Source organism: Hydra vulgaris, chromosome 14, assembly GCF_038396675.1.
Source record: "Hydra vulgaris chromosome 14, alternate assembly HydraT2T_AEP".
Lineage (NCBI taxonomy): Eukaryota > Metazoa > Cnidaria > Hydrozoa > Anthoathecata > Hydridae > Hydra > Hydra vulgaris.
This window is the reverse complement of record NC_088933.1, coordinates 2829094-2847281: the sequence shown is the minus strand read 5'-3', so window position 1 is coordinate 2847281 and position 18188 is coordinate 2829094. Positions and strand designations below refer to the sequence as shown.

The window sequence follows — 18188 nt, the reverse complement described above, 5'->3', positions numbered from 1 at the left end:
CTCTCTCCAACTATAGCCCAATCAGTCTTTTTACTATTAAGCAAAGTCTTCAAATCCTTAATTGATAATCTTCAAATATCTTATATTGATTCCTACAACTTACTTTTTGACAATCAATTTGGATTTAGATCCTTTTGTTGATTTGTTAAACATTATAACTAAAAGGTTCCATCGCACTTTAGATCAAAGCAGCGACGCAAAATCTATTGCTTTTGATATCAAAAGCTTATGATAAAGTTCAGCACAAGGTCCTTTCCACGAGGTTGCTTTGGAAAGCTTGCTTCATAAGGATAATTTTTTATAACTATTAAATCATTCTTTTCTTATCACAACATTAATAAAGTACTTAAAGGACAACACTCTCCATCATTTCCAGTAACTTTTGGAACCCGCATGGTTCTGTACTTTATCCTGTGTTCTTCTTCTCAAAGATCTTTTTGATAATTATACCTCTAAAGTCTATTTGCTGATGGTGCAACAAAATACTCCAGTCTTGGTAAAAAATTATAACTTTTTGATTGATTTATAAAGCAACCAATCTGGAAACTTTCTCTCTTTTCTGACTGCTTGGGGCCTGCAGTGACTGATGAATTTTAACCCTAACAAAACTCCATTACTTACAAGTATTTCAATATTGTTGATATATTTCTATATTAATAAATACTGATAAATGACAGCACTTTTTTTAGTCCTCTATTTTACTTCTCCCAGGACTCCCACTATTCCATCTACACTGGAAAACAAGTTTTTGATATCTTAAATGTCATTAGGTGTTTCTTAAGTAGTACTTTATTCTGGTTTCAAATCTGAAAAACGTTTTGCTCTATGAAGTCGAGTTGTTAAGATTTTGTCAAATAAATAAAGTTGTAAAATGTTTCTACTTTACTTAAATACGACTACAAGCTACTGACACAAATGCTACTGCAATGGACGCAAGCTTTAAAACTAAATAAAATACTTCTTGATGATAAGTCGAGTAGTATTTTAATAAGTTAAACTACTTCTCCACCATAAGGTAATCCATAAGCTAATTAATGTCGTAGTGGTGTAGTGGTAGAGTGCTAACTTCATAAGTAAGAAGTTCCAAGTTCGATACCTACTACAGTCCTGATAGTACCGTGCTCAACTTGTTTCTCTGTGCAGCAACCTTGTTCGCCAATGTTTGTGTTTCGGAGTTATAGAGTTGAGAAAGGTTTGTAACTACAACTAAAAGTAGCCTCCTCGACTGTAGTGGCCTTCATGGCCTTGGGAGGTAAGTTCAAATTTAAAAAAAAATCCAGTGATGTTCAGAGTAGTAACCCTCTTATCACATCATATTAAACAAATTGAAAACCATCTGTGAAAAATGAGTACACCATTTTCAATCAACTATCTTACTGCTCTAGCAGCCAACAAATTTTGCTCAACTGCCAAAGTCTGCTTTTCCAAGTTCGACCACAATTCTTAATTGAGCAAGCCCAGTTGAGCATGGTTCAGAAGCTAACAAAGCCATCATCCAAACGATTGATAAAAATGTCAAAATGGTTGAAACCCCCATACTATAATCAGCTGTTACTTTAAATTCAAAGTATGCTCAAAAAACAACAATGTTGCTTTTCATTTGGCATTTATTAACAAGTAAAAAAGGCAAACCAATACTACCAGTTTAACTGCAAACATCGCCAACCCAAATGAATTAATCATTATTGAGTTGAAAATGAGCACTGCAGTCATCTCTTATTTAATGTTAAACAACCTGCCTCAGTAGATAAATTAAAATCTGTCTATATCTGTCCAGACCATACACCTCTTAAACAAGAAACATTTATTTTTTTGTTAATTCACCTCCCCAAGGCTGATAAGGACACTACAGATGAGGAGGCTACTTGTTGTTATAACCCTCTCTCAACTCTATAACTCCGAAACAGGAACCTTGGCGAACAAGGCTGCTGCACGGAGAAACAAGTTGAGCGCTGTATTACCAAGGACATGATGGGGATTGAACTCAGAACCTCTCGCTTATAATGTGAGCGCTCTACCACGACACCACTACCCCATTCAATGACACCATACCACATTCAACAGCCTAAACAAAAAGCATGCTACTGAAAACACAGAACTATTTGCAAAAAACTTACTTGATAAACCCTTTCAATTTATGATCCACAGCTAAAAAATCAAATGCATTGACGCTTCCTAAACAGTCAATATCAACAAAAGGGAGAGGAATCCATTTCTCTCTCTTTAGTTGGAAATCAGCTGCTGAGGTACAGCTGTTCATTCACTTTATTCATCATCCTAGTTCAGTCTCCATCTGCGAATTCGTTCAACTCCATCGATCAGACAGTCTCAACATAACAACATAAACAACAAACTTATCTCTAACCAACGAAGAATCCCAACTACACAAAGATTTCATTCACTACTTGTCAAAACAACTAAGGATTAAACTAAAGCTTCCAAAGTCTGCTTTTTGGCTGTATTTACATGGTTCCATTTTCTGGTACCGAAACCTCTGAAATTTCCAATACTATCTCTCACTAGGTAGCAGCAATGTTAATCAAAAAACACAATGGCATAACTATTGCTAGCGATGTTGATTTCCCAGAGATTTTACTTCCAGTTCTGTTGTCTCCACTATCCAAATTTGTCTCAGTTTATTGTAATAAAAGAAACAAAAGAACTGTTTCCGCCTTTGATTTGTCTTTAAAAATTACTCTGGACCCACAACTTCAACTCCAAATGGAAAATTGCATTCCTGGTTTATGAATATAAAAAAACAAGAAAGTTTGTCGAAAGATTGAGTCAGTCTTTTCTGAAATCCTTCAAACTTGCTCTGGTCAATGACTAGTTGTAACTCAAAAAGACTTTTTTCATTAATAAATACCAAGCACTCTGTAATAAATTAAGTCTCATTGATGCATATGACCAGCTCAGTGAGATCATTAGCTCTAACAAAATCACATTAGCTAACTCACTCAACAATAAATTTCAGCAGTTTTCAGGGAAGAGCTATCTTGTGACAATCTTTCCTTCTTTAATCGTCAAATCAACTAAACCTTCAACACCATAACATTCGACTCTCAAGCCACATTTCTGGAACTCTCATTTCTTGATACATCCAAAATGCTTGGTATAAACAGTCAGTCCTGATGTCCTTGTTCTACCTCTATGATCACTTTAATTACTCTCATCTTTGAAAAGTTATTTGACAATGATGAAATTCCAAGCTTGTGATCCAAAGCAAATGTAAGACATTTGTTTAAAAAAGGTTCAAAAATTGATCCCGCAATCCACAGACTAGTTTACAAATATTTCCCTCAATCACATGTAAAATAATGAGGAACTTTTGAAAAAAGCAGCCATAATGCATCTAAAGTCACAAATCTTCTTGAAACTGACCTGCTTGAATATGGAGTTTTTTTACTGCAAACATGGCCAGAAAACTACCCATTGATACCGTATTCATGTATTTTATCAAAGTATTTAACATAGTGCCACATCAATGAATGCTCTAGAAATAAAAATGTATGGAATTGAAAGAAATCTTATCAATTGGATTGAAGCTGACCTGCAAGATCTCAATCTCCTGACCAACAGATCTCAACGAGTTATCCTTGGTGACACTCAACTCAATTGGTTACCTGTAGTTAGTGTTTTTCCGCAAGGATCAGTCTTGGATCCAATTTTATTTGATATTTTTCATCAGCGTCCTACTAATAAGCATTATAATAAGTGTAACAGTGTCAAGCATCAAAATAAAGTGCCAAAAATTTAAAGTAAAAAATTTGTGTGAGTGTTTCTTCCTATTTTAAATACAGCCGTAATTAAATCTGTATATTGGTAATCACAGACAACAGCAGCAAAAAAGTTTTAATGAAAATAATAATATTAATCTAAATAAAATACTTTTTATAAGTAAAACTTTATTTTATATATATTTTGACTCTTTTCATAAAGTTTATTTAACAAATAGAAATAGTTTAATATTCGCTCTATTAAATTTTTAGTTAAAATTTCCATATTTAATGATTCTATGGTATATATATATATGCAATTACAATTTTAAAAGTTGTAAAATTTAATGGTTAATTAAAATTTAATTATTTTTTAAAAGGCTTCTGTGCAAAAGTTTAAATACAGTATCATTCCTGCAATTCAATCAATTTTTTGTAAAACAAAATTTAAAACCGAAATAATTTTGAAATTTAGTTATTCAATTACTTAATGATATTTTAAAAGCATACGAAATGCTAATAAAGTTTCAAATTCAATAAAAAATTAATTTTAAAAAATGTAGTAAAAAAATGATTTAGATTTCTGAATTTTACTGAATGTTTCTAAACCAGAAATAAGCCTTATAATGAAAAGATTTCATTTGCACACAACTATTGAAAGTAAGCCTAGCTCTGGAAGACCTAATGTTACAACTATTAAAAGTAAACCTTCCACTAGAAGACCTAAAGTTACAGCTGTAAAGCAATGATACTACTTAATAACGATTATGACAAAAATAACCTGTCCAGTGGCTGCTGTCTAGTTAAGAAAACGTTTTTGCTATCTGACAAAAAAATTTATAAGCCTTTAATTCAGTTTTAAAAAGCTATTTATTTAAATTATAAATTTAAAAATTAAAAGTATGCGTAAGATCATAGTTGGATAGTTATTGACTGATCAAATGTCTTTTTCTCTGATGAATCAAAGTATATGCTATTCAGTAGTGACAGAGTCAGGCATCCACTAGGAGACAGACTCATACCGAAATATCAGTTACCGACTGTTAAACTTGGAGGAGGAAATGTTATGGCTTGGGGGTGTTTTAGTTGTGACAATTTATCCCATAATCAATTGCATAAAATTAAAGTTCTTGAATAACCTTCACAGAGTCTAGATGTCAATCCTATTGAGCATTATGGGGAGTACTGCAATGTACTGTGTGTAACTGCAAAGGCATTTGGTTGAAAATCAACCAACAAAAACCGTCTCAAAGAAAGTTGTTTCTAAACTTTTGCTTGAAAGTCTTTTCATTAAAAATGTTTAAATTTTAATTAACGCTTAGATTTCACAATTTTTGTGGTTTGTTTTTTGAATCATTAGTAATTATTTTATCAATTTTAACCATAAAAATATAAGTTGTTTTTATAGTTAAAGTTGACAAAGTTGGAAACACTTTACGTAAAAAGTACTAAAATAATTAAGGAACTAATTTAATTTTATTGTTTTTTAAAAACCATGATAACACAACTTAATAGAAATATTTATTACAAATATTATAGTTATTATTGTGAAAATAAGTTAAGATTAGTTATTTTTATTAAAAAAACATAAATTGTCATTATAAATAGTTATTATTATTTATTGTTATTATAATTATTATATCATTTATTGTTAATATTTTATTGATATGCGTTTTTACACTGTTGAGGCCACAACATTGGAGGTTTGCTGTACTTGTTGTATTGAATCTACAGGTCGTTGTTCATAACAACTTTAAAGTTGTTTTAAAAAAATGACTTTTAAGTTGTTTTTGGGATTAATGTTGACATAAAAAATGTTTGCTTTTTTTTACTTTATTTACAGCTTTTTTTAGGTTGTGTGTTCTTTTATATCTTTAATTCTTTTCTTTACCATAAAATGCCCAAATTTAAAATTATTTTTCTTTCAAAATTTAATTATGAATGATTAAATGTTTATGTAAATTGTATTAGATGTGCATGATGTAAAAAATAAAATAAATAAAAAATGAATATAAAAAATATAAACATTATGTTTGTGATGGTTTAATTTTATTTTTAACGGTTTAAGTCACCCCTATAATGGTGATGACTTTGGTTAACAAAAACAAATTATAATTATTGATTAATCGTTACATGTTTTACATATTCACAGGTGATTTGTTTTTAATGTTTTTAAAGCAAAAATAACAGCTTGAAACTTTATTTCAAGTGTAAATGACAGTGAAACCTTATTAATATCTAAAACACAAAAACCTTCAATCATTATGTCATCAATCATCAAACTATCAGTACTAGAGTCAATAGTTTATCTATAGTTTATTGTTCAAGAGTGGATAACTTTTTTTTTTTTTTTTTTTACAACAGCCATTTTTTTCTTTGTCTTATTTTTATTTATAGTAGTTTTCATATTAGCTACATTAATTGATGATACCCTTTTATATGGGACAACGAAGACTTACTGGTGCTATTTATGTAGAGGTGCATGATCATCACCTCTAGCTTCTGCTAAATATGTAAAAAAAGAATACATGCAATAAGTGCAATAAAGTTGAATATTTCTTTGCACAAAGACATATGTATTCCTTTGTAATGACTAATTGTCTCCAATTAGAACATATTTTCCAGGAGATTTTTAATTTAGGCCACAATAAAGATTCTGTAAAATAACTGCAAAATAACTGGAGTCAAACCATTCATTCATTCAACCAATTATTTTTTGAGCAGTTATAGCGTGCTCCATTTGGTCTCTTTTCTTTTCAAGTTGTCCACATTGAATCTGCTCTGTAGACAATATATGAAATGATATGTCATTCTGCATTACCACAATGCATCGAAGATGCAGCAGATTTTGTTGAATTAATTATCCTCTTAGGATATTTTAATCCTCACTTTGTTATTACTAGTTATTACCAAGGTCTTTAATTAAATAATAATTAAATTTAATTAGTTTCATCAAAGTTCCAAATGTTTGATGGAGGTTCCCCTGCCAGTTCAGGAGTGATATCAAAAAAGTTGTTTATAATAACAGTACGTACTTCTGCCTTCTTTCTTTTAATGTAAGTTGCATATCTAACACTTAATTGTTTATATCTCTTTAAGAATGTTTTTACCCATTCAACACCAGACATATTTCTTTCAAATTATCTAATAAACATTCTTTTTACTTTCTGCATAAGATTTGAAAATACTGCAAAAACTTTTTCAATTTCCATAAATGTTGTGCAACCGCCTGGTTTTTTATTACCTAACCCTTTCAGTTTATTCTTTATTATTAAAAGGGGAATTATAAAGGTTCAGAAAGTCTCTGTTTGTGTTAACTTACCACTTTTTACTTCATTTAAACATTTGGTTAATGTTTCCTTGGTATATGGAATATAACCATGACTTCCAGCAACAGGCTCTTGGTATGATCTCTATGTTATAAATATTTTTAATAGAATATTTTTTATCCTAAAAATAATTAAAAATTAATAAATCAATAATATTATTATTTTCTGAAAAAAAAATCAAAAAAATTTATAAACATTAAAAATCAAATCATTACACTTTTTCACTTAAAGTCATCCTAAATATATGGCCAAAGCCACCCAATAGTTTTTAATTAAAATTATCTTAAATTAGAAGTATTCTAATTTTGACAACTATTATACAATACTCTTCCTATATATTTATATTATATATAAAATTATTAGTTATAACATTGCAAACGACTCAAATATTAACAGCAGTTTCAACCAACTCACAATTTTGGGGCAAATAAATTTTACATATTTTATAGGTTCTAATAAACAAACACAAAAAGTATATTAGTAGTTCTGCAAACTGCAAATAATCTTAGTAATAGTTCTGTAAACTATTATTAATCTTAGTAATAGTTCTGCAAACTACAATTAACCTTAGTAATAGTTCTGCAAACTACAATTAATCTTAGTAATAAATAAACAGAATAATTTTGTAAATAAAAATGTTTACTTTTTTTAATTAAAAAAAAATCTCTGGTAGTAAATATCAATTTGTGTCTAATTTGTTAAAAATGTGAAATTCATCCAAGCCTATGTAAGGAATAGCTGCAGTTTAAATAAACCTGGATCAAAGCGTCGTTTGTTGCAACTTAAAAAAAAAAAATTAAAAGAATTGTTGACAATAATCATTATCACTTATTGCATTTTTCAGGGTTTTTTTTCTGTTTATGTTTTTTGTTTTATCCAATTTATTTTTGACCTTGTTTTATTCACTATTTAAAATTTATTTTCTAATTGTTATTTTCTTGTAAACATTTATTTAGTTCTCAGTTAACACTCATAAAAATTTAAAAATTATAAATTGTTACATGTTGTTACACTGTGCTTGATGATAAGACGAAAATAATGTTTTTTATATACTCTGGCCATTTACTAAATTGTGAGTTAATGATAAATTTTAAAGTGTTTGCAATGGAAGCGTCAAAGTATCAAACAATTTTTTTTTTTTTAATTTTTTGCTGAATTGTAAAATGAACAGTGATTTTAATTATACAGTGTTATTTTTGCTTTCTTAAATTTTTTTTCTGCTGATCTTAAATATGGCTGTATAAAGGCTGTTCAATAAACTAACTGTTTATTAATTTTTTGTTTAATAAATTATATGGGTTACGATGTAAAATATTGCCTAATTAGTTGCAAATAAGTCATTGTAATATTTTATTTGTTGTATTTTGTGTTTTATTTTGTTTATTGGTTCTAATGCTTTAAAATAAAATTTTAAAACAAAATTCCAATTTTTTCTTTTTTATATAGCACTTAATGGGCGAGCTGATGCTGTTTCTCTTCTCTCGGCAAAAGATAACTTGAAATACCTGCGCCAACAAGATTTATTTCTCAAGCTACACTCATTAGATGTTTACAACGAACCGTTCAAAAATGATGCTTCTTTTATTCTTCGTGAAGATTTTTTTTATTCAGGATACGTCTCATTTGAGTCCACCATTTATCCAAAATATTATATTAGACATCAATCGGACACATTGATATTACAATATGAACAATTCTTTTTTAATGCTTTTAAAAGTGATGCTAGTTTTAAACTTGTTCAGATGCATGAGGGTAAGTTGAATATTTACAAAATTTTTATTTGGTAAACAATAATAACGACAATAACCACAATAAAAATAATATTAACAATAATTAATAGTACTAATAATAATATTAATAATAATAATATTAAAAGCAATTATAAAAATCTATGTTATATTATATAATGTATATCAGTGACAACTAATGTTAGGAAGCATCCTCAAATATGTGTGCTCAGCCTAAGTAACTATGTAGTTACCTAAACTAACCTATGTTCAGTTTAGGTAACAACATCAAGTGCTACCTATGTTCAGCCTAGGTAACACAATCAAGTGCTACTTATGTTCAGGTTTAGTAGCGCAATCAAGTGGTAATGAATAAAAATAAATAGATATTATTGAACTGAGAGCAATTTAAAAAAAATATAAGTATTATAGTACAGAATTAAATAATATAGAGGTAATAGTAAAATAATAATAATTAGTATAATGCATTTCATAAGTATATAAACATTATAATTAGTATAATATTTAAATATGATAAAATTCAATAGCAAACAAAAATAAAATTTCAACAAAGTTTTTCATTGGACAATGAAAAGTTTTTAATTTTATGTTTAATTTTACATATTTTGATATTTATCATCTATTTTTCAGTTAATTTATCAATATAAATTTGAGTCTGACTTGTTATTTACTGCTATTGCATTAATTTTATTTTCTGGATATATTTTGCCTATAATATTAGTTTTAGAAAATATATCATTAATATATAATGAGAAAAAATAACTTAAGTGCAGAACTTTGTGAAACATCACACCTTTAACAAATCTGGTTTTTTGTATCTTTAATTATAACATTTTGTTTTCCATTCGATAAATAGGATTCTTACATACATTTTTTTTTAATACAAGAACCCAGATAACAAATGGCCTTGCAAACAACTTGATTAGCAGCATCAGGTTGGCATCGTTTTATGAGCAAAAATACATTAAAATTAAATTTATACCTGATCAAATATGGACTTTGCGCTGGTATCAAGTCTAATTTTAATATTTTTCTCTTCTAATGTACGGCGTCAAATTCTATTTTGAAATTAGTATATAAAATGCCTATTAAATTGCTTATCATTTTTATTATGCTATAAATTCTTAGGGAATTTGAATAAGTTTGTAGTTAAGTTTTTATTGTTTTAGAAACCATGTTGTTAATTGTAAAACCGAGTGTTTGATTGTATATATATATTGTAAAGTTATTACTTTTTTTTTAATTAAGTTTTTTTAGTTGCTTACTCAAAACTACTGCGTTAAAAAATCATCTATCATTTGTAAATTTGATAGATTTCTAACTGATCTTTCCTCTAACTGACTCTTTATTAGTTTATCATCATTCATCTGATCTGTTCTCTGAAACAATCTCCTCTGCAAATTTATGAGCCTTTCTTTGTAACTTAAGATTATATGGTGGCTTTAAACATATATAATTTTTTGTTGTTGTTGCTATTTAAGTTTAATTAATGTTATTTTAAATTAAAAAAGTTGTATTTAAATAATTGAATAATTTATTAAACAATTTTAATAGCACGCATTGGAAAGCAGTATTCATTTCAACCCAACGATCTCCCACAATACCGAATTGGTATTAGAAACACTGAAACTGTAGCTATTCTTTATAAAGGCTTGGATGAATTTCGTATTGTTAAAGGTATGATTATAAATAGCTGCACACAAATTGATATTTGCTACCACCGATTATTTTTTTTTTACTTTTTTCATTAAAAAAAGTTTATGTACATTTTTATTTACTTTCTGGAAATATAAATTGTAAGTACCTGATCCAATCCAAATCCATCAATTGTACCCCAATCCATCAATTGGTGAGTTGAATAAAAAATTATTTTTTTAAACAAGTTTAATGTCTAAGGCTTAATTTAATTTCTGTGGCCTACCTGTTTTGTTAAGTTAACTTCTTATGCTTAACCTGTTTTGCATATCAGGACTAAGAGTTTGTATTATGATACCACCTCTGTGAAGATCCAAAGTTTAATATTAACAATTTAATAATAAACAATATAAAGGTTTAATAATAAAATATTAATATGAAAATTTATATTAATATAAAAAGTTAATATAAAACATTTTAATGGAAATTAGAAATTTAATATTAAACAATAAAAAGGTATACCTAACAAAAACTAGATATTTAAAAAAGTTTGATTTCAAAAAATGTATAGGAGACGCTAGCTTAGGGTGGTCCATCTTAAACTTTTTTTTGAAATTTTAATCAAGGTTTTTACCAGTAATAAAATTTGATCTAAAAACCCTAAATACAAAAAATTTTGAATTTAGAACAATTTTTAGATCCCCCCCAAAACATTTAAAGTTAGAATAATGGATTGTGCAAGTGTTGCACAACTTCTTTATCCACTAATTGTTAAAGTTACTTAGTGGGGTTTACACAATTTAATTATTAACCATTAGAAAACAATTATGCAAAATTTTAATAATTTACGACTATTTGTATATATCCCACAAAAGATTTATTGAAATTAATAAATATACAATTAATAACGTCACTGAAATTCTATTTGTTTGTTTGTTGAAAAATAATTTCAATTGATTTCTTTGAGAAACATGCACCTTTAAAGTCTTTCCCAAAATAAGTAGCTGTTGTCTTTCACTAATACCGGATCCATCAGCAACTATACACGTTTCTTTTAATAGTTCACTTTTTGAAAATTTTATTGTTATCGCTGATTTGCAATGATGTTTTTTTTTTCTCTTTCACTGAAAAACTTTTATCTCTTTCATCTTCTTCCGTAATATCTGAAGAAAATTTATCGCCCTCATTGACTTTATTATTATCATTAATGGTTAAACATTTGAGTTGCTGTTTCTTAATATGAAGCAATTTCTTTCTTTTCTTTCTTTCCTGATACTGTAGTTTGATGTAGCGTTGTCGCTCTTTTTCAGCAAGTATTTTGTCAACTCCAGCCATTGAGCCCATTTGAGAAAACTTTCGTTGGCTTTTTAGAAATTCCCAGTCAATAAGCCACTAGTCGTTACCAGAGTGTTTCAGCTATGTGTAAGTGTCTGTATGTGATATATCAAACAGACTGTCCAGTTTAATTGTATAAGATGTAGCTTTTTGCTTTACTTTTCTTTCTTGTCTTCTGCTTTCAGGAATTTTTTCAGCGTCTCATATTCTTTTACCAAACGGACAATCTGATCAGCACAGTCCTTCTTGTTATGCTTTGTTGGAATATGAGCAGGTAACCAAAAGATTTGAACAATTTTGCTAACTAGATGATTTGTAATGAGTCTTATTTCTTTTCTAGGATCGTTTTCTCTCTCAAAGAATATTTTTTCAATATAGCTCTACTCATCGTTAGCTTTCTTCCTTTAAAGTTTTCTAAGGAAAAACCAATAATCCAATGATTTAAATGAGAAGAACATCTGCTTTTTTTATCAGCAATATTTTTGTGTATAGCAACAGGTGGAATATGTATCGAATGTTGTGAATGTTTTTTTCCTGATCTAAGTACTGAATCTTCTAAATCAATAGATACATTATTTCCAATACTTTATTTAGGTCTACCAATCTTCTTTGGTATGGGAGCCATAGTCGTGGTTTAATACAAGACTGAAGCTTGTAATATAAGCGCTGTTATTGACTTTACGTTTATATCTATACTTTGCAACATTAAAATGATACAGAATAAGGTTCATTTAAAACATTGTAAATTAAACTTATTAACATTGCGGCATGTTTTTAAGAACTATTGATGTCTCAAGAGAATTAAGACTTAATAACTTTCTTAAATGCAATTTCATAATATTAAATTCATAATGGAACGAAAGTATCGATATTAAAATGTTTGAAATGTTTTGGAATAAGAGTAACTAAACTAAATTATGTTACGCAATATCTGTGGTGTTTTAAAACAAGTCTCTTGTGGGATAAGTACAATAAATCGTAAATTATTAAATTTTTGTAGAATTATTCCTTAGTTATTGTCAAATAAATTGTGTGAACCCCATTAAGAAAAAACAACAGTTTGTTAGTAAAAAATTTGTGCATTACTTGCACAATCAATTACTTGAACTTTCAATGTCTTGTGGGGGATGTAAAATTCGTTCTAAATTCGAAATTTTTTGTATTTAGCGTTTTTAGATAAAATGTCATCACTAGTAAAAACCTGTTAAAATTTCAAAAAAAAGTTTAAAATGGACCCTCCTAATGCTAGCTATGCATTAGATTGTAATTATTTTCTTTTGAGGTCAGTATTGAATGATAATCCAAAGTAGAAATCTCAGTTAAAGTAGAAGGCTCAGTGAAAGTAGAAGACTCAGTGAAATTAGAAGACTCAGTAAAAGTAGAAGGCTCAGTGAAAGTAGAAGGCTCAGTCAAAGTAGAAGACTCAGTGAAAGTAGAAGACTCAGTAAAAGTAGAAGGCTCAGTGAAAGTAGAAGGCTCAGTGAAAGTAGAAGACTCAGTGAAATTAGAAGACTCAGTAAAAGTAGAAGGCTCAGTGAAAGAAGAAGGCTCAGTCAAAGTAGAAGACTCAGTGAAAGTAGAAGACTCAGTAAAAGTAGAAGGCTCAGTGAAAGTAGAAGGCTCAGTGAAAGTAGAAGACTCAGTGAGAAGTGAAAAGTGAGAAGTAAAAGTTCAAGTCAGTGAAAGAGTTGCTAATTATCAGTATAGGAATATCAATAATGTTGCGTTAATTGCTTGCATTAAATAAGTTAGTTTTGTTTGGGTTAAAATCTCTCTCTTCACTCTCAATTTTCATTGCATAATTTATATATATTATTTACATATAGAAGGCAATAATTTAATTATTTAAGGCAAATCGACAAAATCCATATAGAACAAGAAATCTCTTTATTTTTGAGAACCAAAATTTATTTTTACAAAGAAAATGCCAAACTAATTATACCATTTAATACATGAAAAATAAAATTTTCAAATTAACTAACCTGAAGCAAAAATTTAAATACTACCAGTTTGATATTGTCATGAATATTCATTAAACCAATAACAATCAATTACAACTATTCTCTACTCAAAAGAAAACACATTCAAAATCTTTTACTCCAGCATTGTCAGCTTTGCCACCAATTCAGCATTGTTGCTATACTGTGTGTTCAGAGATAAAGAAACTCCAGACCTTTTTTCATTAAATATTTGTCCAACTCTTTCCAGACCTTTTTTCATTAAATATTTGTCCAGCTTTGTTCTACTTTCAAGAAATAAACTCCTTTGTGCAAAAGAGCGCAAGATAGAAATTGAAACTAAAAGATGTTATTTTCAGTACATAAAAGTACTTTAAAACTTTAAATAAAAGATTTTGGAAATGCATTAGGAAAAATATTAAACCTGAAGGACTAAAAACTAAGGTGAAAGTATGTTATAAAGTTGTATGTTATAAAGTTGTATGTTATAAAGTTGTCACTTATTGCTAGTTGAGCTAATACTATATGAGCGGTTCAAACAGAAGAAAATAAAACTTATATTTAGTAACTTACTGGTAAACAATCACTGTGCCAGAATTTCAGAGAGAACATCAACTTACTAATAATAAATTATTGCTTAGCTAACACAGCAACTAAAGTAACCTTCAACTAAATAACAGGCAAAAATAAATAACACTATAGAGATGACAGATATTATATAGCATTGATAACAGGAAGTACACTTCTTCTAGTCTTTGCCTCAAAAACAAATCCTACAAAGCAACAGAACATGTGAAAATTTAGCACTGGGTTGCATCAGTAACAGGGTGACAGAACTTTTACTATACTATTAATTATCCAGAATACTATTCTCTATGGTAAAAATAATTACTATACTATTCCAGAATAATTACTATACTATTCTCTATGGTAAAAATTAAGCAATGATTCAGAATGTTATCAGAAACATCTTTATGTGCACAAAAGTGTATGCGTGCACAAATATTAATGTATGAAGCATCTACAAAAGTTTCATTGCAATAGCTTTTTTTTTTGTTAAAACCACTTTACAATCAAAATTTTGTTTAGCCTTATTTTTTTGAATTTTTGAATTTTTTTTTACGTATTATAATATATTTTTTTAATATGATGTAACTTAATTTTTTTATCTTATTAATTTTATGACATTTTTTATTTTTATGTTTTGTAACCTATTTAATCACTTCTTTAATCAGTTATTACCATATTTTTAGCACTCAATGGACAAAGCCAGTTTGTTTCTCTTCAATCAGTCAATGATAAAGATAAATACTTACGTGCTCAAGGATTTGGTCTTAAGCTACAATCTATAGATTTTACCTCTGAACATTTTAATGGTGATGCATCTTTTAACTTACTGGAAAGCTATTATTACCCAGGCTACGTTTCTTTTGAGTCAGCAAATGAACCAGGATATTTTCTTAAACATGAACACTTCACCATTAAGCTGCTCAAAGAAGAACCCCTCAATGAAAAATACAGACGAGCTGCAAGTTTTAAGCTTGTACAGTCATGTAAGTTTTTTGTAGATAAGTCTTTTTGTAGAAACTTTTTAAACTTGTGTATGTGTAAGAATGTATTTAAGTGTACATACTGACCAATAGCAACATGGTCACACACAGACGCACAAACAGACACATTTTCCAGACAAAATATTCCTGAAAATATTTGCTTTTGAATTTTATTTAAAATATTTCCACCATCGTTTTTATATTACATTTCTCACCTAATAAAACTTACTTTTTCTGAGATAATTATTCTAAGAATAATAAATTTAATTATTCTGAAACAAAATTGAAATATGCACCAGATTTAAAATTGAGATTAAATTTGTCCAATATAGTTTAAAAATTTGACTGAAAATCGAAAAGCCATAACAATATGTAAGAGTGTAAAAAAGTGATAATTATCTTGCTTTCTCCCAAAATGAATTGATAATTCAAAATTGCCAATTAAATGAAACAGATTGTTTACCAGTTTATAAATCTTTTTTGTTGTTATTGTATAATAAAATGAACATATTAATTTAAGATTAGAAAAATAGTGGAGTTTAGTTTGTAAGATTTATTAATTTAAATGAAGTAATGATGCCAATATGATAAAGATGTGAGATAGTGTTATCTTCTCATAAAGCATAACCTCAAACCAAATATACCAGCAAAGAAGGCAAATGAGTGAAATATATGTCATTTTAGCTAAGAAAATATAGGATATTTTAGCTTAGAAAATATAGGATATTTTAGCTTAGAAAATATAAGATATTTTAGCTAAGAAAATTGAACTTAACTTGTTTCTTATATATAGAGTTTTACAAATGATCAAAAGCCATGACAAGTATAGAAGTATAAATTTGTTACGATTTGTTATCCATAAGCAAAATAGGATCGGAAAAACAAACCTTTGAAACCTTTTTACATTCAAAGAAGATGCTAAGTGGTTAAATAATATTACAATTCAAGAAGTGGTTAAATAATATTACAATTCAAGAAGTGGTTAAATAATAACAATGTTAATTTAAAAAAAGAAAGAAAAGTCCCTTTTTTTAAAACAGGATTTTTAGAAGATCAATAATCATACAGAAAAATGGTTATGAATAATGTTGATAGAATTACCAGAAAAGCTTGTTTTTATTTTAAAAGTGTAAGAAAAAAGTAAGTATAGAAAGAAAGAGGAAACCTAAATTTTTTCAAAAAGATTCACAAAGTACCACATTGACAACAATGTATACTGATATTGATAACAGCACTGTGACAGAAAAGCCCATCAATCGCTTGTTCTTCATCACTGTTAAAGATATAGAACATAAGAGTTTTTTTTTTACAAGAAGAGAAAAGTTTTCAGATCTTTAAAGTTTATAAGAAGGTAATCATAAAACTACTCAAGTGCGCTTTAAACGGCCGTCTGTTGACTTACACATGATTAGATCACATTGAGTTATTGAGTTGCTTTAGCTAATAATGATAATAGTAAAAGAATTAAATGCGTAAAAATTAGAGGAGAAAAATCAAAAATGCACTCAAGACAGTCAGGATTTGACAACCAAAATTAGAGGGTTTTTTTATGGAAGAAAAGACAAGGCTATTATTCAGGAAAAGAAAGTAACCAAGTTTTGCAAAATGGTCTTAACAGAAAAGTACATTTTAATTACAAAAGGACCAGACTCTTAAAAATGTATAAATTAGTGTTACAGTGTTAAAAATGAATAAGTTAAATAAATCTAGTATTGATACTAGGTAGATAGTCCTCGATAGTCCTCGATAGTCCTCGAGGTTTATTTGTCAGTATTGAATTAAAAGATTTAAATGATTTAACTAATCCAATAGTTGTATGGAAGAATAACTATTACTAATACTTCTAATATTTTTATAAGTAATAAGTTATTTTTTATATATTTTTATAAGTAGTAAGTTATTTTTTAAATATTCCATTACTGTCATACACGTAAGAACTAGAGTTACTGTCTTTAATTTAAATTTAATTTAATGTAAATTGATAATAATTAATTTAATGTAAATTTGATAATAATAAATAGTAATAATAAGTTTGACAATAATAAAAATAATAATAGTAGTCAATAGTTAGTAATACTTAATACTTAATCAAGGGCGGATTCTTAGGATAGGGGAAAGGGCCATGGGGGCGATCGCCCCCGCTTAAGAAAGTTTTGAAATTTTTTTATATTTGTAAGTTTATATATTAAACACAGCAAGTTGTTTGAAAATGGAAATAATGTAGTTAGGCTGTCTAAATAAAATTACAATTTTAATAAAATGTGGTGCAAGTTCAAAATTGTGTGATTGCTTGCTTAAAAATCATTAAATCTGAAAATTGCCTCCCCCTTGCTAGATCGTCTGCATCCCCCAAATCGAAAAACATTTAAAATCGCCCCCCCCCCTCTCTCCTTACGAAATGGTCTGGATCCGCCCTTGGACTTAATTATGTCAATAAAGCGTATTTAAATATTTTTTATTAAGAAAAAATTGTTTTTAGTGAGCCGATTACAACTAAATTTGGCATTAGAATTGCAACTAGCTAAAAAACTTCAAGATCGTTTATATGGTTGATTTTTAATATGAGGATTTTGAATTTTTGTAAAGTTTGAAAAAAAAATTATATAAAAAAAGTTTGTTTTTTTCTTCGTTTTTTTTGTTACATTAAAGAACTTTTGGCATTTAGTTATAAAAGTAATCGAGGTTTATCAGAGGTTAATGGTTAACCATCTCTGAAAAATCATTAATTTATCGATTTCTGAAACCAAAACCGATTCTTTCGATTGTTTTTCGAATTTATGTGTGTTTATATACAAATATATTTTTAGTTCTAGATTTTGACTAATAGTTATAAGTGGTGGTTACTAAAAATCCGCACAAACTTAGTCTGGCTTTTGGTATAAACTTAATCTGACTTTTAAATGCCTCGAGCTTAATT

General features: G+C 28.1%; 1 protein-coding gene across 1 annotated transcript in view; it reads left to right on the top strand.

Annotated features, from left to right (window-relative positions):
* LOC136091226 (uncharacterized) overlaps nt 1-17895 on the top strand; it is a 74219-nt gene extending 56324 nt beyond the window's left edge. The window contains exons 6-9 of the mRNA XM_065818366.1: nt 8492-8797; nt 10348-10470; nt 14975-15274; nt 17751-17895. Of these exons, the coding sequence (XP_065674438.1) occupies nt 8492-8797; nt 10348-10470; nt 14975-15274; nt 17751-17824 (803 nt within the window). The 3' untranslated portion in view covers nt 17825-17895. The remainder of the gene's footprint in view (nt 1-8491; nt 8798-10347; nt 10471-14974; nt 15275-17750) is intronic.
* Nucleotides 17896-18188: the final 293 nt, after the last annotated feature.